Below are 21,737 nucleotides of genomic sequence, written 5' to 3'. Positions count from 1 at the left end.
CACATAGTATAATTATTATACATAGACTTTTTATACAATTATACAATTATACATAGACTTTTTATGTTCAACTCATTAAAACAATCATGAACAGATATGACAAGACAATGTGTTTAAAATGTCCTTCATGATAAGACGTTATGGGTACAGATTAGATTGTGATTAAGGTCAGTTAACTAAATTCTCATCCTTTTTTTAAGTCCTTATTCACAATATGTCATTCTCCATAGCGTGTAAGTGCAGTTTCTAAGGTTTCACATGACAAAGCATGAAAGGGAACAATTATGAAGAAAGTAACCAGTCAACCATATCAATATAATCTTTATTGGTTTGCATGCAGAAAGGTAAAAAATGGTGAGAAATTATACTTAAATGAAAGTATCGATACTTTGTAAAAAAAAGTACCTCGCCAAAAATGCACTTTAGTGAAAAAAGTTTCCAGATTTCATTAACATCATTTTGACCGTTTTCAAGAGACAGCAGAGATTTTTTCATTAATGCAAATTTGATGCATAAAATTTGTTAAGCAACCTGCCTAATCACGATGCTGTGATTATATAATCCACCTGAAACTGTTAAACATTAAATTAGTCAACAGTTAATTTTATAGTTGTTAGACTTCTGAATAAAATTGTTTATTTTCAGTGATGCATTGCTTTAAGTCGGTGTTGTAGTGACTTATGTGAGGAGAAATGCCTTTGGAATGTAATTAAGAATATATATATTTTAATTTTTAATATTTATAATATTATAATAAAATAATCCACAAAATACTAAAGTATATTCTACAAAATCTACAAATGATCTACTTGTACTTGATATAGAGACCTTAAAAATAATTTAGATTAGCACATTTATAGTATATTTTTAGATTTGAGTAAGTAGTTTACACCCCTGATAACATGTTTTACAATACTTTATTTAAAATGCATTGTTGAGAATAAATCATACATGAATTTCAGAGATTATATGTGAAAAGGTAACCATTTATTTACAAAATGACTGTTGGACATGATTTGTAGAGGACATTAAACATTTCAGAATCTCATATGATCCCTGCATCTATACATATTTTAACTGGGGTATATGTATATTCAATATCTGAATTATGGCAAATGTACAATAGTAAGCTAACCAAAGGTGTCTCTCTCTCTCACACACACTCATACACAGTCGTGCTCTTGTGACTCGGGTGAGTGCGCATGAAATTACAGCCGCGCGCTCTGAGGTAACAGTAACAGCGCTTCAGTCTGGGAGAATCTGACTTGAGTCTAGCAGACGCATCCACTGGAAAGAGAAGCAGTCACGGGCTTTACGCGGAGAGCCAACACTTCTGAAGGCTACAGGTATGAGCACTTTACACACCAGCCGTACAAATGCCGTGCACAATGCGCGCTTGAGCTTGAACACCCAAAGGATTCACCAGCATTCAGTGCACCAAAATTGTTGCACGATATGTTATATATTTTCATGCGAGTGATTAAATGATTTCGAATAGGTCTAGCCTGTATTGAAAGAAGTTTCTGGCGCTAACGCAAGATTTTAAAGAACAATAAGAAAATGCTGAATTACTCAGCTTTTTGATGTAACTCATGTCAGCGCTATTCTTTGACGAGTGATGTGCTCTAATTAAAATAATTAGTCAAATTAAAATATTGGTTACTTTTGCCATTATTATGCAATCAGATTTGATCTCTTATTATAGCATCAGCATCATTCTGATATTAAAGCAATAGTTCTGTCATCATTTATTCACCCTCATGCCTTTCTGAACCCACATTCTTTCTCCAGTTTACGGTGTTACGTAAATTATTTCTGAAATGTATCCTGGCACTGATTACAAGTCACAGGAGTATCCCTGAAATCAGTAACATAATCTTTTTACCTGACACTTTGTACGTAGGCTAATTTGATCTAATTATTTGTTGGAAAAAGTGATATAACAACAACGAATAGATCCGGTCTGGGTGCTGACCAATACCTGTGCAGGATATCTCTGCGTAGCACCGATAGTGGATTGTTATTTTGTTGCATAAAAAAGGTAATACAAATAAAAATAATAAAATAAGTTTTTAATGGTGTTATTGATATTTTGAATAATATTAAAAGACACTCTGGCCTTGCTATAGCCTGATTTGTGCATAACAACACTCCTTTCACCAACTACATGTAACACTTTCAGGCAAGTTATGCTAGTAAACTAGCAACGTTTATGTAACACAGATTACATTGCTGTTAAAAAAAATGGAAGTCTTAGTCTCACCATTCACTTTCACTTTATGGAAAACGATGCAATGAAAGTGAATGGTGACTGAGGGTCAGTGGCGGATTTAGTGAATTGGGGGCCCCAGGCAAACTATAGGAATGGGGCCCTATAAATTTACACACATTTACCTAGATCAACCTTGAGGCTTAAACTTTTTTTCTTCTTTTAGAAGTATAAACGGTTATATTAATTTAAAATGGGGTTATGTGGGTGAATGTTTGCATTGGTCATAACAAAACCTGCAGATTGGATGACTGAAAATGCACATTCATTCTCTGCCAGTTGGAGGCGCTTTTGGAACGTCAGAAATGTAGCTGTTTCCCCGGTAACGGCTGTAAACAAAGCAGAGCTGCGCTCATAAACGCTACTTTATCAGATAAAATGAAAATGCCATCGATACTTTTCTGAAGACAGTCGGTTCCCTTCAGAGATTAATTCATATAAAAACTTGAATTAGTGAGAATTAGAAAAGTGTGAAAAAGCCTATATTGACTAGGAAAGACCGCTAATGAGTTAGGTTACCAGCGAGGACCTGGGCAAATCCGGACCTCGGTAAATTTTTCATGTTCAAAAATCAAAAATGTGTTCTCTGAATTACTAATTTGCTGTTTAACACTCCTCATATGAGTGTCTGCATGTATAATTCAGTTTAGACAGTTTGCAAGAATGTTTAAGCATCCGTGATATGAAAATGATCTCGGAGTGAATGAGGCTTGAGTTGTGAGAGAGGGCGTGGAGTGTTGCCAGAACCAACTATTATAAGCGTCTTTGGACTTGTCTTTTCCACTTAATTTGACACTTTAGAAAGTTAATAAAATGGGAAGTTTCAGTTTAGGGTTAGCGATATTTTTATGTTATCTTATTTGCAAAATATTTTAACTAATTTCGGTTTATTTTTTATTTATTTTTCGATTTTTATTCATTTTCATAGCAATATCTGGCAACACTGATCGCCGGCGCTTAAACTGACAGTAATCAAAAAGCCCACGGACAGGTTATTGCTGACATGATTCCACATTCGGTAAGGAAAACGCAAAAAACACCATGATATTATCTGTCAGAAACGTTATCAATGCTATTAAAAACAGTAGCATTTAACACTAGTTAGTGCACAGATAGATCTCTAGAACAAGTAGGATACAGAATTAAATAAAATATGCAAACACTAGCCATGATGAATGCTATTTCATTCAGTATAGTAGTTACATTTTCGCAAAGTTATGCTAAAACATTGATAAGAGCACTAAAGTTATCATCTATATAGCAATGGTTATTAATGAAAACTATAACAGTAATATATATTGTTGCATAAATGATAAACAACTGATAAAATTATCCACCCCTAACCTATAGTAAAGTATTAACAAATTTTGATGTAATAAATATGGTATAATTGATCAATGTTCATCTCTCCCAAAACAGAGAAAACATCTTTCACAAACATCTACATGTCTGTCTCTTTTAAAGTGTTTAGTGTATGTAATGAGTTGTACGGTATTTGTCGGGGTTATTATAGCACAATTCTTAACCCCACCCCAGACCTCACTAACTTTCAAACCCTGGTTACAGCCATGCCTACGCAAAGTCTGTCTAATTCTAAACTTTAAAATACATTTATTTTTTAGTTATTTTAACTACAAATTTAAATGAAACTGAAAAAAGAATGAAAATTAAATTATACATTTACACACCTAAGGATTATATCAACCAAAAAAGTAACTGAGCATGCATCCTCTACTTGGGTCCTTCCAATAAATGAGTAAGCGGCATTTAAACAGAAAACATGCACTGTTGCTCAATATTTAATTACAGCTTCAGATCCATAGTATTTTCATTTGCTACAAGCAGGATACACAAGAAACACGTTCAACACGGACATGCAGACGGTTGTCATGGTAATAAACACCATAAACAGCTATTGTTCGCATGCTTAATGCACATCTTGGATATGAAAAGCATTTTAGGGGGCCCTTGGCTTTTGGGGGCCCAAGGCGGTTGCCGACCTTTGCCTAATGGTAAGTCCGCCCCTGCTGAGGGTCTCCTTTGGTGTTCCACAGAAGAAATAAAGCCATATTGGTTTGGAATAACTTGAGAGTCAGTAAATTTAGTCAGAAGTTAAATTTTTTGGGGTGAAAAAGTAAACTTGAAGCCTTGTAAAACTAATTTTATAGCTACATTACGCAATTCTGATGGACATAACAGCAGATTTATAATGTCTTATTATTGTCTGACCATTTCTATTGGCAGTTTTCAAGCAGTGGCTTTTCATCGCTTTATTCATTGATTTATTTTTTCAATTTTGCATGTGATGGTGTGTTTTTGTTTCTTTAAATGACTTGTTTTGCAATCAAGCTCTGGCTTTATTGACTGCATTGTTCTCAACAGTCAATTATTTGAAAGGTAGTATGTGATTTGAAGTGTGTTTTGTGCATGGTTTGTGATGGCAACATTTAGTTAGAGTTTAGCTATTACTCCAAGCTGACTGTAGCTCCAGTCAGTTCAGTATTGGTCATTTGCCTAGATTTGAGTAAGATTTTCCATGTCACCAGGAAGGGGGTGAGGTCTGTCGTTGCACCCAGTCATATTAAATTATTCAGATACCATCTCTATTTTTCACAGAAACACAGAGCCACACATAGTGAGACACCTTCAAACAGTAGAAAAGTAGACTAACCACCATGCACTCCACGGGGAGTTTACTGAACATGGGACTTTCTTTAAACCAGCAGATACTCAAAAGTGCAATGCCCCACAATAACACCTGCACCGTTTTTCAGGTTTGCCTGTCTGAAAATATTTTGATGAGCATATGAAGTCTTTGTGTGGCTGCCTACAAAGCCAGTCTTCCACAGCGCTTTGTCTCACTATAAATGGCACCAAGCACACGCACAGCCTTTTGATCCCTCACTCAAGCCCCTTGTCTTTGCCACTCACTTTCAGCAATGAAAAAGCCTGTATGCTAACAAGGGTCTGGGGAGTGAGCTGCATTTGTGCTGGTCACTATCAACATAATAGTGAGCATGAATCAGTCCATTTTCAACCAACATTAAAGGCAGAGAACATAAACAGCTAAGTTTCTTTATCTGTCTGCCATCCAGCATCTGTGTTCTGCTAATTAATCTGAACGGTGCTTTTAGTAAAAAGTTCATTTATTTATTTATTATTTGGGGATGATTTTTCATGCTCGGCCTTTGAACTGCTGTGATCTTTGATAGCAGTGTGCAGGGGCACCGCTAAGGGGGGGAAAGTTAGGACGATTCTAAGGGCCCACACACTTTTGGGGCCCCCAGAGATCTGTTTTACTACTGTAACAGTAGTAGTAGTAATGTTATAGAAATTATAAATGTATCTACCAAAGAGATACAAATAAAACAAAATTACGGCTTATTTCTGCATTTCCAGCAAAATTATTTCCCCCCATTCACTGCATGGTTTTGTCCCGTCCTACGTAGCCTAGAGTTGCGAGTGAGATCAGATGGTAAACTGTCAAATTAGAGATGTCTTCGAGTTCAAGGGGTGGGGGCAAACCGAGCCGGACGATTTGGTCAGACGCACTTTTAAACACATTTTAGTTTTGCTATAGAAAATCTTCAAATTCACAATCTGATTACATAGAGCAGCGGGGTATCCTATTTATTATTTTAGGATTTCTTTGTTTGCCCCAGTGAAGCGTTTCTATTAATATAACCGATTAAGCAGTCAAACTCATTCCATGTCAGCAGAATAGTGTGGTACAGAAAGTCTATGTCCATAAAACAGGTTCTGAATGAATTATGTTACTGATACCTCATGGTCAAAAGCAATAAGCAAAAGTAATAGGTCAACATTATTAAATTGCAGACAAAGATTTTGAATAGCTAGGCTGGCCTGCACAATATATTGCCAAAAGTATTGGGACACCCACTTCTAATGAACAGGTTTGACTACTTTAGTAATTTCCATGAGTACAAATCTTAATGTTTAAGCATATAGTGATATTCTAGGGAATTGTGTGCTTCTAATTTTATACCAATAGTTTGAACAGGACCCTTTTCTATTCTAACACGGCAATGCCTCTGTGTATAAGGCAAGGTTAAAAAAAAAGGTTGATTCAGTCAGTGTGGAAGAACTTGACTGGTCTGCATAAAGCCAAGTCCTAATCCCAGCTGAACACCTCTGGTGTGACTTTAAATGCAGACCCTGAGCCAAAAACTCACCACCAAACACCTGTGACTTGTACATACATATGGACAAATGTATTGGGACACCCCCTTCTTTAGAACAGAAAAAGGCACTTCCAAACCTGTGGCATCAAAGATGGAAACATAATTCATGTATTTAAAGAGATTTATCTTTTTTGCCACAGTTTTGGAAGTGTCTAAAATGATTGTACGCATATGTACAAGTCATTGGTGTTTGGCGATGAGTTTTTTTGTTTGTTTTATTGAGTTTTCCCAATACTTTGGGCAATATAGTGTATGTTTGGTGCGGTAGGGGGCCCAACCTCATATTCTTTCATAGGGCCCAAAATTGCTAGCGGCGCCCCTGGCGGTGTGTAAGATTGTAGCTTGTGTGTCTGTTTTATCAGGTGAATAGGTGTCGTTCTTTGGTCCAAATGGTTTATTTCTTTATCATTTCATTTTCACTATCCTTTAATCCTTTTCTTTGATAGTTCTGCTTATTTCTACTTTCTTTCATCTGCTCACCCCCAGTTTTTCCGCTGTATCCCTCGTCCTTTGATTCAGTTGAGCCACCCAGTTCCCAAATGGAATCAAGGGTAAACTACAATGATAATGACAGTATAATATCCTCTCTTCCCAGACCGGTTTCTCAGATAAAACAAAAATATCTTTAAAGTGGGTGATCTGTAGTGAAGGACTCTCTCACTTCATCTGTCACCTGTCTGGCTTTAGAGCTTTGCTGTTTCTCATTACATCAAAGCATAAGAAGCATCATTGTGGTCTCTTCACAGCCTTATCTCAGATCAGCTAAGCCTGGATACTGGTTTTATCCATGCAAATGATCAGGTGATAGTATGTGTGTCATCAGATTAAAAAAGAACGCTTGTTGCGTGCATGTGCAACATAGTGAACAAGCAGCATTGTATGCTTGCATGTGTGCATACCTTTTATGCAGTATTTAATAATAAAACCGTAATATAAAATCAATAAAATGCTACAAGGTTACACACTATTACACTGTGAAACTGTATAAACTATATACAAAAATCCCATTCTTTATCAAACAAATACCATGTGTGCTAATGCACGTTTTCATGGTAAAGGGCCGTGTTAGTCACCCAGTCACACAGGACGGTGTGCAGGTGTGCATATATGTGGCAAGCGGAGGGCTGAGGATTCAGCCTTCAGGACCACCAGCTGGTCCACGTCGCATTAGACAGATCATGCAGCAGATAGATTATGCAAGCCAACCCATGTGAGCTTCATGTAAATGTATCCAGTCTGGCCTGTGTATTATTTAAGCAGTATCACACAAGCTGCAAGCAAGAGTGCTGTCGTAATACTGTTCAATAAACAAGGAGTTGATACTCAATATCTTACATTTTAGGGTATGTTTACATGACAACGATGTACTAAAAAAATGGAAAGGTTTATCCTTTGGGTTTTTGAAAAGTTTTTGTATAGACGACAACGTTGTTAAAACGATCCCTCTTCACACGTATCTGGGACAATGACTAGAAATGCTGTATTATGCATGCCAGGCCCATAGTTGGTGATGTCACTTTGTAAAGAAACACTACACACCTGGTGCAACCGGCTCCTGCACACATAGATACCTTTAGCCTGAACATGTAATACGCATGCGCAGGACCAGATTTACCGCTTATTGTGACATAGGCTAAATGCCCCCCTCCCCCAAACATTAATATATAACTAGTATTGCCACCCCAGCAAACAAAAATAGCAAAGAATAGCAAAAATATTTCGTAATCAGGTGAAACCATCGAATGTATGAACCATCTTAATTTGTTTGAGAATGGAGAAAGACTGTTCCATTAATAGGCTCTGGCGTCGTGGCGGCATTAATTTCTTACGCACATTATCCAAAACCTTCCATTGCTAATACCAAAACGTCAGCGGAGGCTTGAGTCATTGATATTCAAGCTAATGTAGTTATTAATGCAGTCTAATGCATTTGTGAGAGAGAGTGGAAGAAGGAAAGCGTGCTTTCCATAAATAAAAAAGGTGGAAAACATGCAAATAGTTTGTCTTATCTTATATTTATTCGCTCATTGACTTTTGGGGTTTTGGTTCTTTTGCTGTTTTAGGTAGCCCGTAGTATAACAAAAATATTATATACTGTATCTCTGTATATCACATGCCTAGAAAGCCTATGTGTAAATCCGGCCCTGCGCATGCACATGACTTCACCATTTTCACAAATTAGCATTTTTTTGTAGTTTACAAAAAAGACAATAATGGTTTCATTTTCAAACACTTGCACTTTAAAGCCTGTTTTCAAAAGTTTGTATTTTCAGGCTCCCAAAATGCTGTTGTTGTGTAAATTTTTCCGTTTTTAGTTGAAAACAGTGTTGTGTAAATGCCCCCTTTGACACAATTTTGACGGTTATTTTAGCTATTTTCACTTTGACAATTAATTTGTTTTCTAATCAAAGCTCCTTTGAGCAAGACAGTTATTTTTTTGCTCCTGAATGAAAGTGTTTATGAGCAAATTGTTTTAGTGAATGATTCAATGACTAATTCATAAAGACAGCTTGTTGTTTCATTCCTGAATAAATCAGTGTTTTTGAACAAATCATTTGAGTGAATGATAAAACGCCATCCACTGGCATATTGATGTAACTTGCAGAAAGAGTCAATGAAAAACAGTCAGTATTATCAACAAAAACTAAAACCAAAACTACTAGTTCATTAAAAAGTTTATATAAAGTTCAAAGTGGAGTACAAAACATAAAAACTTAAATAGAATATATGGGAAAATAAATGTTAAATTAAAAATAATAATGACAAAAGGACACAACAAAATTATTAGAACTTAAACTAAATTTAGATTTAAAACATAAAAATAAATGAAAATGTTTTCAGCACTAAAAGCTCATTCAAAACATCAATAAACATTATAATAGTATATATAAGAAGTATAGTGTAAAAATGTTTTGTCAGATAACCTAACATCTTCAACTGACTTTTACTGAAGTATTATTTGATGTGTCTGTACCAACCTGACTACTTTAGGTTACACCAAACAGAAGTTATATTTAAGATTGATATACTAGGTTGTTACAGTGTAAGATTTAAAAAGTGACGTTTGTTTGGTTTACCTCAAGAATTACACATTTATTGGTTCTTTAAACTTAAGCAAAGCTGTTGTTTTTAATATGGGAACAAAGTTTAATAATTTCATATACTGCGTACAACTGGATGCTCAGCACCATTCAGTTTTCATCTCCTAGATTAGTTTTGCATTTAGAATGACTTGGAGAACAACCTTGATATTATTGCGACCCACTGAATGTATCCTCCCTCTTGATTTTAGCTGATGAGTGTGAAAGTAATTTCCTTCAAAAATGGTGCAAGAGCTGATTTGAATAACAAACTATGTATAGACTTGATCTGCATAAAATCATGGTAGGTGCACATGGATTGGCTGGATGGTTTTGGCAGGATCTTTTCATAGATGAGAAAATAACCCAGCTGTGGTTATTGCAGGTGGCTCATCTGAATCAGTCTCTCCCACATTCATAGGCAAATGAGCGGACCGAGTGACGCTGTGACTATCAGAGTGTAAATGCACTTCCTCCTGACTTGTTGTAGGTTTAAGTGTGTCACTGGGCAGCATGACGGAGGTGATGAACAGCTGTGACTCCGCGGTGGGAGACTACAGTGTGAGCGGTGCATCTGAGGAGCAGAACATCTCTTTTCAGGTTGGTTGCGCTCCTCTTAGTCAACTGGCTGGATGCTCTCTTGAAATTCATATCAATGTTTTTATTCAAGCCACAGGAACAGGGCTAATGAAATGCAAAAACAAGTAAGGAATAATATATAGTCATTTTCAAATACAGGGATTTAATATAGATTATGATCACCTGACTTATTAAATTGCTATTTGCCAAAAATAAATAAATACAAGAAATAAAAATAGAAAGACAAAGGGAATGCATGGACATGAAATATTGATTTGAGTTCTTTTAAATTAATTTTTATTTCCTTACATGGATGTTAACTAATTTAATAGTTAATTTAATTGAAAAATAACTGGTCTAGAAACAGAACAAACACTGCAATGTACATTTGTACAATCTAAAATGTAAATTTTAAATTAATTTGTATAATTATAATAATTAAATTTCATCTGCAATCCGTCCTTTTTTGTGGACCTACAATGTAACATGTCTTCCTCTATTTCCCTTTAAATTTCTGGTTCGCTGTTTTTAGCATTGCTTGGCGATGTTTTAATTTTCTAGGGAACTCCTAGTCTTCTGCCAGAAGGTTTATGCTTACAATCATTTTTTATACTGAAGTGTGATTTGCAAGATGGCGCCAGTGAGAAATTCTAACTTGTGACAGAGAATGAAAAGAGAGAGGTCCGCAATAGGCCTGTCGCAATAATCAATATATCGACTTATCGCGCATTTCTTTTTTTCTATTTGTTACTTTGCACTTTTTGTTAGAAAAATGTTTATTTACTATTTATTCAGGTTTTTTAAGGTATCTAATATTTCAATATTTAATTTCCATGATCTATATATTCTTAAAAATTAAACGTTTTTTGGAAGTGTGTAGGCCTTCTTGCATTATTATGCTGTTACATTATGATTATATATTAAGTGGCATAAAATGGTCTTTAAAATGACAATAATATTGCTTATCGCAATTATTTCTGGGGCAATATATCGCACAACAAAAAGTTGTTATCGTGACAGGCCTAGTCCGCAAAGCAATATGAGAGACCTGAAAATAGCACCATTATGTTGTCATAGACAACGATAACATATATATTTAAAGCCCGTTCTCACATTAAGAATGATAACTATAACAATAACTGTTTTAAGTGGGTGGGAAACCGGGGAAAAAAAAAAACTCATGCAAAAGTTCCAAAGTTTAAATTTGATGAACTCTGTCTTGCATTGTCATTGTCATGTGACCTACCAGCGTCAGTTGCGTCACTTCACTGCCATTCACAAATCTCTCCCTTGGCAACATGGGATAGTAAAGTGTAAAGAAGTAGTAGGTCATCTGGAATACTGTAAATTCGGACATACTGCTCCCCAGCTAACAGGGAATGTTCTCAGAATGGTGGCTAACATTCTAGTAAGGTTCTCTCACAGTTACAAACAAACATATTGTTAATAGAACATTATTTCGGCGTTATCTGGTCTTTTATAATGTTCTCAAAACATTAACACAAAAATAGTATACATTATTCATGGAATTTTTTTAACAATTTAGTTCGATGTTCATCTAACATTTTCTAAAATGTTACTACTTGTTTCAGAACATTCAGAGAACGTTCAAAACTAACATTCCCACAATGTTGGCAAAATGATAAAGAATAACATTCACATAACAACAACAAAACTGATGTTTCGAACATTCAGAGAATGTTAGAAAAACATTATTAGTTTTTTTTAGCTGGGTCTTTTAGGTGTTTTTAACCTACTATATAGTAGGGAAGTATGCGATTTTGGATGCAGCCATACTTTAAAGCTTCTGAAAGTGACTCTAAAGGGCCATTCACATAGAATGCAAAATCTATAAACGCATTTTTTAAAAGTTTAACTTCTTTTAACAAGTTGCGTTTTTAGAATGCTGTGTCATGCACAAGACAATGCAAAAGATGCACGGCATGTGTGCAACAGTCAAACAAGTCCATCTAGTGCATGTTTTGCATAGAAAATTAATCAAAAAGTGGCACAATGGAATGTGAACGACCCCCTAAAGGTATCATTCCTCTGTGTCCTTTATAGTTGTGCTATGGATACTATTCTCATAGAACTGTAGTTTTCATTCTTGGTGTGTCCATTAAGTGGCATTTTACAAAAACATTTGAGCATTCAGACCCACGATTGACCAATCAAAATCAGCTATTCCAGAGAGCAGGGTAGGTTACATTTTAAGTCATGGTCAGACACACATACATGCTGAGTGTTTTTCCGGTTACCTGATAGATGACTGTGATGGGTCTAGGTGGGTCTAATTGGAGCTTTACCTCCATTATTTCAGCCTGATTGGAGTCCCTTTCATTTTGCTCACATCACTACAAAAAGCCAAACAGATGCCTGCTCGTTCATACAGCCTGCTGGATGAATTCAGATTCCTCTCAGACACTCAAGAGAGACTCGAAAGGTCACAATCTTTTCAGGAATTGAACATCATTACCCTTTCTTTACCACAGGATGAGCAGTGCTATCATATGCTAGCTGAATGAAACATGTCTGAATCTGTCATTCACTCTGTCATACGCTCTTTCTGTGCTGTGTAAACCAACATGCAATGCACACCCTTTTCCACTGTTGGTGCAGATGCTTTTAGAACATTCACGTCTCACTTGATACCCCACGTTGCAGACACACACTCAAGACGCTCTTGTTCACACTTCACTGCAATTGTGGAGAAATAAACATACACAGCGTGAGTCACATTCTGCTCTCATGAACTCGGCTGTGCTATGGCAATAAGACTCACACAAGGCGTGAGGTGAATGCCAAACACATCATTAATAAAAACCCATCAAGGAGTTTTTGATGGAACTGCAGGAGGGGAGCTTTTGTAAACATATATTTATCCCCCCCCCTGATTGCTTATAATGGGAATGCACTGAAAATTTCAAGTAGGATTTAGTGCTAAAGGCTTCCAAGGTTAAAACAGGTTGACCTGATAACAGCCTGCCTTAAAAATTATTTTTAATAGGCATTTTTTGTTTTGTTTCCCAGTAAATATTTGATAAAACATATCTGAATATATATAATTTTTCTTTACTTTTTTGTGTTAAGCACAAAAGAAACAAAGTTTTGTGAGGTTTGTGCTAAAATGAAAACTTCTGCTTCCAATAGGATGGTTTAATGAGGTCCTTAGATCTTTAACAGAGGAAGTAAAGGTCAAATCATGCTGTTTCATGAAAACTGTTGAGAACTTTAGCTCACTGAACTGTCATGTACTGTGGCCTCTTATGATCCCTGTCTTATAGATCTCCCCAGACTCCCACGAACGGTTCCCAAAGCTTTCCAAACGCTTGCCATCCATCGTGGTTGAACCCACTGAGAGCGGGGAGGTGGAGAGCGGGGAACTCCGCTGGCCTCCTGATGATCTGAGCCCTACAGACGACCCCAGAGACAAACAGGCCAAGGCTGCAAGTAAGTTCATGTTAACCATAATAAGAACGTCCCCTTTAAGTTTACTGTTATTCTCTTTAATCTCACATTTTTTAATTTTTTCCCCCTCAAAATATTAATTTTAACACAACACATAAATCTTCGTCATACTATATGCAATACTGAAAACATTTATACACAACACAAAATGGTAACATCTATATGAACTGGTCTTAGTCAAAAATATTATTTAACATCCATGAATCCACCTAAATACATTGATTTATACAAACAAAACAATTTATTTATTTTTTGTTAAATAAGAAGAAGCTCTTTATGATTTTTTTTTTTTTAAAGTCTCTTATGCTCATCAAGGCTGCATTTCTTTGATCAAAACTACAGAAACACATTAGAAATATCATTACAATTTAAAATAACTATTTTCTATTGTAATATATCTTAAAGTGTATTTTTTTCCTGTGATTGCAACGCTGAATTTTCAGCAGCCATTACTCCAGTCTTCAGTGTCACATGATCCTTCAAAAAATAATCTAATATGCTGATTTGATGCTCAAGAAACACGTATTATTATCAATGTTGAAGACAGTTGTGCTGCTTAATATTTTTGTGGAAACCGTGATATATTTTTCAGTATTCTCTACTTTCTTTTCTGTCACTTTTGATCGATGTAATGTATCCTTGCTGAATAAATGTATTAATTTTTCTAAAAGCTCTAAAAAATTATTATATCGATGCCAAACTTTTGATTGGTACTGTCCGTAAAAAAAATGTTGTTGTAAATTTTTAAAAATTTAATTTCAAATGCAGTTTAGCACAATTCGAAATGCAGTCTTGTAGCATCAGATGCAGATGCATTTACGGAAATCTAATTTACGGGATGTTTGAATATATTGTGTTTGTATTTCAGGTGACAAGGCCACAGAAGACAGCCAAGAGGTCGCAATAGCGACAGAAAACTAATGGGCGATGGTTGGCACCAATCCAGCCAATCACTGTGAATGTCTTCATTATGGACAGGAGTGAATGGGAGACTCCACCAGTTAGGTCTGCCTATCATATCATCCACACTAGAGCCGCCCACCAGCTGACCTTCACTCCCCTAGGTGGAGCCGAGGCCTGAGAGACTGTCTTAACTGAGCTATCTCACGTGCCAAACTCTAGTGGTAGTCAGCTGCTGTGATTGAGTTGTAAAAGATCTCCAGTAACACCATGATACCCATTAGAAGTCACCTATGCCTGCTAAATTATAGATTGGCATTCATTTATGTATTTATTTGCTTTGGACCAAAGTCTTTCATTCCTTCCTATCAAAAGGACATATAGCTTCAGGATATTAATTTGATGTATTATATCAGCATACATTAAGTGAAAATGGATTTCAGATGATATGTAAATTAACTATAGAGTGCATAATGGCCAGTGTAGATTTCAAACTTTACGCCATGTACAGTATATCTCAGTTTGTTTTCACGTTCACTTAGGCTTTTCTTCTTAACATGCTTTCCAGATTTGCACATATTCTTTGGCACTTGCATTAATTCTGTTATTCACATCGCTGCTGCTTATTTACTAGTGTTCGTCAGAGCTGCTGTAAATGTAGCTTTCTTTGCCTTAGACATTTATTTGTAGTTACACTGTATGTCATAATTTAAATGAAATGACTGTTTGCATATAAGACGGTCATTATTTTACCCATCATATGTATCTGTCACCTTCCTAAAGCGAAACTTTTTTGGTGCTTCAGAGTCTGTTGAATATCACTGTATTCTGTTACAAATCTACTGCTCTTTTGATGTTTGAGTATTAGTCTTAAAATATGAATAATCTGTCTGGGAATGGGAATGAATGCAGCACAGTATCACTTAGCATTAAAGGCAGTTATTTCTACATCCGTGCTCTGTTGATTCATCAAATGAATGTATGTAGGATCCAGCCTTGACACATCACTGATTTCTTGTGGGTAGATGTCAAGTACTAGCCAAAGGCACTTCTAGTTGAATACTGTGTTGACACGAGCAATAGTTATTCTAGCCCAGCAGCATCAGCAGCTCTAAGCAGTTGATGTTTTCCAGCCACAGGCATTGCTGGAGCAGTTTTAGGGGGCTTCAGCCCCCCTTGTCTTTCATCTCAACCCTCCTAAAACTGTTCCCTTTAACTCAACTGTCGGATCCCTTTAAAATCTGTAATAATCTTCAGCATGTTTGCTGTAGCGACTGCAGTATCTGAGGTTAAGTAAGGCCTTTAAAAACTTTTTTTTTACTTCCAAACAAGGTTGTCAAGTACATTTTAGGTGTTTGTCTAAACTTTCCTTGTTAAAAATTACATTCATTGGGGGTATTTAAATTTATTTGAGTTTCAATTCATTGTAATTCTACAGATCTTTCTTCTGTGAAAAACAATACTGTTAGTTCCATACATGAATGCCAGTGGGGTCCAAAATAACATTGCACCCAAGTTCAACAGTTGAAGAAATAAAAATCCCATTCTTTTTTTTTCTATATGGGGGAACTGATAAACCTCTACGATGGACCTACTGTGAGCTATGAGCTTGCTAATGGATGGTGCATAGTTTGTTGAAAATATGTTTTTATATATATACAATCAACCTCTTCAAATCAATAGTTTTATCCAAGGTCATTGACATTCGCAATGATTGCAGTTCTTTCCTTCAGTAAAGCTGTTAAAGGGATAGTTCACCTAAAAATGAAAATTCTGTCATCAATTAGTCACCACTGAATTCCAAAGTATTTCTCCCATACTATGGAAGTCAATGGCCACTGGCAACTGTTTTGTTACCAACATTCTTCAAAATATCTTCTTTTGTGTTCAACAGAAGAAAGAAACTCATACAGTGTTAGAACAACTTGAGGGTGAGTAAATGATGACAGAATTTTCACTTTTGGGTAAACTATTCCTTTAAGTATACACATGACCTTTTGTCATTCTGTTTGATTTTCAAACACTTTTTTGCTTCAAGTTAAAGTTTGTAATGTTGTCAATCACCTCGTAGATGGTTGGTTTGTTTCATGGCTCATAACTCTTTTTGAAAATCCCTATCGGAAAAAATAAGTGGGTGCTTAATTCAGGGGTGTCCAATCCTGCTCCTGGAGGGCCACTGTTCTGCAAAGTTCAGCTCCAACCCCAATTAAACACACCTGAACCAGCTAATCAAGGTCTTACTAGAAACTTCCAGGCAGGTGTGTTGAGGGAAGTTGGAGCTAAACTCTGCAGGACAGTAGCCCTCCAGCACTGAGTTTAGACACCCCTGACTTGATTGAGTGGTAAAGAAAAACAAAACACTGAGACATTTTCAAAATGTGATCTTTTATGTTCCACAGAAGAAAGTCATGTTTGGAACTACATGATGGGTGAACATTACCTTTAAAATTATCTAACTTTACTCTATTCAAAGATTGGCTTGTTCAGACCTCTCCCAGAATTCACAATCCTGCCCTTTCCGAGTCTCAAGTTCGCTACCTCCTTTCTAAACGAGGCTGAGGACCATGTATGTTCAGGTAGAGAGAGCTGTCACGTCGCGTTTGTGCTCTCCAGTGGAGACTCTCCCCAGACGGAGCACTAAAAGCACATCGTCAGGTGGCTCCTGGGAAATGAACCACTGTGAAGTTCAGCCACCTCCAGCGAGAGCGGCGACCTGACAGGCCGGAGATGATTTTCACTCATTTTCTGCCACTGAATGCTGCTGGCAGAGTGACCTTGTTTGGAGCCGCAGGTTTCCGAAAATAAACGTCACTCTCAAACATGTTTTTCTCAAAGAGATCTCAAAGGATCTCGAAGATACCAAAGCTCGCTTGAGTGAGAGATATTACAGTTCCCCGTCCCCGTCACGGAAGCTGCCGGTATGAGTCGACTCTGATTTATAAGTGTTCCTACGCATGCTCATGCACCCACACATGCAGAAATACACAACTACAGTGCAGCCAACACACTTGAACAATCTTAAAGGCTTTTTTTCCCCGGGCCTCTGTGAATAATGAAGGTTGGAACCGTAGGTGGACCAAACATGTCATGTTATTTTGAAGACTAAAGCTTTCTGGCACACTTCTCAGAGAGTTCTTAAAATCCGAGGCAGTGTTTAAAATATGTGTATCTACCTCTAGCCTCCATTAGTTCTTAAATTAGCCAAGTATTTCACAGTGTCGGGCTTTCAGATTGATACAGCCCCTTTGACTCGGTGTTAAAAAGGAGTTTCATGCCCATTCTGCTGCGGTCCGTGGCTCCGCTTCATAATATGTCAATCGGCACCGACAGCAGCAGCGGGACGCACGGCACCTACCTATTATAAAGTGAGCGCTGCACACCTGCCCCATTACTCACTCCCACACTGCCCACCTCCATATCCAACCTTCTTTTATTTATCATTTCATCCCTCCCTCTCTTCCTCTCTTGTTCTCTGTCTCTCATTTGCTGGAGAGCTCTTCTGATGTGCTTGTCCTTTGGGACTTTGAGCTGTGGTGTTACCATAGCAACCACCTTGTCAAGCAGGCATCAGAGTCCTGTCTTTCTCCAGCGGCAGCGCGCCGCTGAGCGCTCTTCCCCACTGACTTTGTTTGACTTTATCATAATAAATTTTTGTGCTATATTAGTGCTGCTATTAATCAGCGGTGAGGCGAAAAATAGCATGCTTCTTTGATTGGTTCGATGTGGGAAGCCTTTTGTGGTGCTGAAATGTTTACTTAAACGTGCCTCCTGATGCAGACCGAGCCTGCTGTGCGCGTGGACAGACAAATGCATCAAGTTACGCAGAAACAGCTTTCACATGCCTGCGCATACATATTCCTGGCCACTTCAGGTCACTCATACTCATTTTTCTACCTTGTTAAAAGACCTGCATTGCTGGTGACCATCTTACGTTGGTTTTTGGATGCTAAACCAAGCCTCCTTTGGTCAACCAGCTTCTTCAGAAAGACCATGCTGGTTGTTTGTGGTGTGGATATGGTGGTGCACCAGCTATGGCACCACACTAGCAATAATCCAGCTTGGACCAGCATGGAAATTCAGGTTATTTAAGTTTGTTTGGTTCTTGTCATGTTCATTTAACCTCCTGAGACCCAGCTTTGGAGTTTTTGTCTCTGTAGTGGACATTATATTTTAGTGAATTTCTCTGAGACCTCACATGTCACAGTGTTCAGTCTGGATGTACAGAGCATATTCAGGGCTTTTCAGAGATACCAAATGTTTGGAAGTTTCTCCATGACCACTCCCTCTGCTTGGTCTTTAAAAATGGCTGACATTAATTTAGTGATACAATTGTACATTCTTATGGAAATATGATCATATTTTGTAATTATCATTTAAATCTTGATTCGTTTTCAAATTGTTTGTCATAAACCAACATCTCAGGAAAATGTTATTGGGTTTCAAACCAAAATATGACTTCCTGTTATGAAACAGGAAAATGGTGTATCAAATCATTCTGTTATAACAGTTGAGAATCATCCTTATACAAAGTTTGGTATAAAAAATCCTGAAACCTAAAAATTGATTGGTGAGTTTTTTAAAACTCCCATTGTTTTTGCCTTTTCATGTCTATTCGTGTCATTTTTTTTTTTTTTTGAGTCCTGGGACATAGCATAACATACAGTATGAATAAAATATATATTTTTTAAATATATATTTTCCATTTTTTTCTTAAAGGAAAGTGACCTGGAAGGGCCAAGTTTGCCCACCCCTGCTCTAAACCATGTAATGACATGAAAAAATACTAAATTCACAAAGCTTTTTCCCCCCCTGGTTCTCAGGAAGTTAAGTCTTTGTGTAGTGTTCTCCAACAGCTGACCATGGCATGGATATACTGGTCCATTGTCACAGTTATGTTCTGTTAGTTCATGGACTTTTAGTTTGTATTTCTTCAGTTCCTGTTTTCTTTTGTTGGTATTCCCGCACTTCCTGGTTGCTATGGTCACTGTCATTATGAGTTTGATCTGTTGAGCTGTGTTAGATTAATTATCTCGTTTGTGTTTGCTTTATAAGTTGTACCCTTACCTGCTCTCTTTGTCCGGTCTCGAATCACGTACAGTATACATGTGTTTGACGCCTGCCTGTCTTGGTAGATGGTATTATTAAACTCTATTTGGAACTTTATTCATCTGTCTTTGTCTGTATTCCTGCAATAACATTCATAAGCACTTTACAATAAGGTCCCATTAGTTAACATTAGTTAAAGGAATAGTTCACCCTAAAATGACAGTTTGCTGAAAATGTACTGACCCTCAGGCCATCCAAAATGTAGAAGAGTTGGTTTCTTCATCGGAACAGATTTGGAGAAATTTAGCATTGCATCACTTGCTCACCAATGGATCCTCTGCAGTGAATGGGTGCCGTCAGAATGAGAGTCCAAACAGCTGATAAAAACATCACAATAATCCACAAATAATCCACATGACTCCAGTCCATCAATTAACATCTTGTGAAGCGAAAAGGTACATGTTTGTAGGAGGCAAATCCATCATTAAGGTGCAAATCTGTTTTAACTCATCTACATCTTCAGCAAATTTTTTGTTTTTGGTGAGTTATTCCTTATAGTTATTTTAATATAAAAGTATTATTAAATGAGTTGAATCATTATTTAATAATAAGTAGTAATAAATGTTTAAATTATAACTTTAAATAAGATTAATACGTTCTTTAGAAGTATTTTTATTTGTTAGTTCATGTTAATTAACTACAGTACAAATGGAACCTAATTGTAAAGTTCTTAATGTATTAATTATTAATGTATAATATAATATATTAGCATATAAAATGTATTAATGTCTATTGTGTACTTGGCATTGTTTGAAAACCTCTAAGCACCAAACCAGCATAAGCCAATTTTCACTAACATGAAAATTCTGTTTATTTAAGGTTCTTTTGGTTGATTTAAGGTTCAGTGTTCTCCATAAGTACAATCGTGTGGAGGTGAACCAGGCTTTTTCCAGCAGTCGACAGCATTAAGCTCAATGCCACTGATCTGCCATGGAGCATTTTGTGAAACACTGAAGCCAGTGTTTACGGTCTGGAGAACAACCTTATATTAGTGATTTGGACAGCATTATAAAATCCCCCGTTTCCAAGCAGTGACCCATGCACTGACGGCACAGAGGGGCGATTTTGAAAAGTAATTTAAAGGGGAAAGTTTACAAGCCAAGCTGTGGAACCATGGTTTGCAGAGAAAACGAGAAAGAGGTGAGATTGGATGCGAGAAAGTTCAAAAGAGAACTGATGATGTTCTTTGTTCTGCCTCCTGAGCTTCAGAAATAAATAGCCAGAGGTGAAATGTCAGCATGTGAAATTACTTCACTATTTTTGTTCCTTGTGCATGTGGTTTGGTCTTCTATTGTAAATCCAGAGAGCTCCTATTGTGCCGTGCTTCTTGATTTGTCTGCAGAGGTCAGATGGTGGATGAACAATAAGGAAATGAGAGAAGATGTCAAGAGCAATTCAAGTGCCAATGAATCTGAAATGTGTCCCATATTCACAACCCCACACACAAAGTGAATAGAGCCGTGAGAAGCATCTTGACATCAGGTATTTGTGAGTCTGGTTCGGGGTGGAGGTTCTCAGGCGGTTCCTCTCCTCCATGGGACGGCAGCACTCCATGGTGAGCAGCCCAGCTGGGATCAGAGTGCTCACACTGAGTCAAAGTTCACGCTGCTACCTGCCAGCCACCCAGATGCCACACTAAAATAACAGCTGATATTTACGGTGGAAATGTCAAACCCAGTTGTTTCTTCCAGCTGAGCTGAGCTGAGCACTGGCTGGCTTCCTTACAAACATGTACACAATTAGAATTAGGTAACTTGATTTTATGCTTATGGAATCCCCATAAGTCCCATTTGATAAATTATAGGCTACATATAAATAGGATGAAAGTACACACAATGTAATATATGCTTGAAACATGAGCATCTAAGTGTTTCTTTGCCTCAGTGATTCGACTGGTTTCTTTCCAAGTGAAGAGAACATTTATTGAGCAGTTCAGCAGATCCCAAGTGTGTATACAAGAAAATGCAAAGAAGTCGCAAAAACACACAATTAGCAAACGCACAGGTACATTGTTTAATATATTGTTTACAGAATCGTTTAACTTGTTAAATAGCAGTCATTTATTGTCAAGTGACAAATGTGTAGGTTAATAATTGAGTAGAGCCCAAAACAAAGAGGAAAATAAATTTGTGA

At 36.9% G+C, this 21,737-nt stretch overlaps 1 protein-coding gene across 2 annotated transcripts; it reads left to right on the top strand.

Annotated features, from left to right (window-relative positions):
* Positions 1-1,227: 1,227 nt before the first annotated feature.
* Positions 1,228-15,449, top strand: LOC107701475 (protein LBH-like). 2 transcript variants are annotated; one of them, XM_016503480.1, is made up of 4 exons: positions 1,228-1,346; positions 10,042-10,151; positions 13,415-13,580; positions 14,467-15,449. In XM_016503480.1, exons 2-4 carry the CDS (start codon positions 10,065-10,067, stop codon positions 14,517-14,519), a joined length of 306 nt encoding a protein of 101 aa, XP_016358966.1. In that variant the 5' UTR covers positions 1,228-1,346; positions 10,042-10,064; the 3' UTR covers positions 14,520-15,449. The 2 variants fall into 2 exon arrangements, with proteins under 2 accessions (XP_016358966.1, XP_016358967.1); XM_016503481.1 differs by lacking the exon at positions 1,228-1,346 and having other exon boundaries at positions 9,614-10,151.
* Positions 15,450-21,737: the final 6,288 nt, after the last annotated feature.

The sequence above is a fragment of the Sinocyclocheilus anshuiensis genome, unplaced genomic scaffold (assembly GCF_001515605.1).
Source record: "Sinocyclocheilus anshuiensis isolate Anshui unplaced genomic scaffold, SAMN03320099.WGS_v1.1 scaffold1051, whole genome shotgun sequence".
Taxonomy (NCBI): domain Eukaryota; kingdom Metazoa; phylum Chordata; class Actinopteri; order Cypriniformes; family Cyprinidae; genus Sinocyclocheilus; species Sinocyclocheilus anshuiensis.
Note: the sequence above shows the minus strand (reverse complement) of the source record. Positions and strands in the feature narration are given on the sequence as shown.

Coding starts and splice junctions, on each gene's coding strand:
- LOC107701475 (XM_016503480.1), top strand. CDS start 10,065: ATGACGGAGGTGATGAACAGCTGTGACTCCGCGGTGGGAGACTACAGT. Junction 10,152..13,414: donor AGCAGAACATCTCTTTTCAG/GTTGGTTGCGCT, acceptor CCTGTCTTATAG/ATCTCCCCAGACTCCCACGA. Junction 13,581..14,466: donor CAAACAGGCCAAGGCTGCAA/GTAAGTTCATGT, acceptor TTTGTATTTCAG/GTGACAAGGCCACAGAAGAC.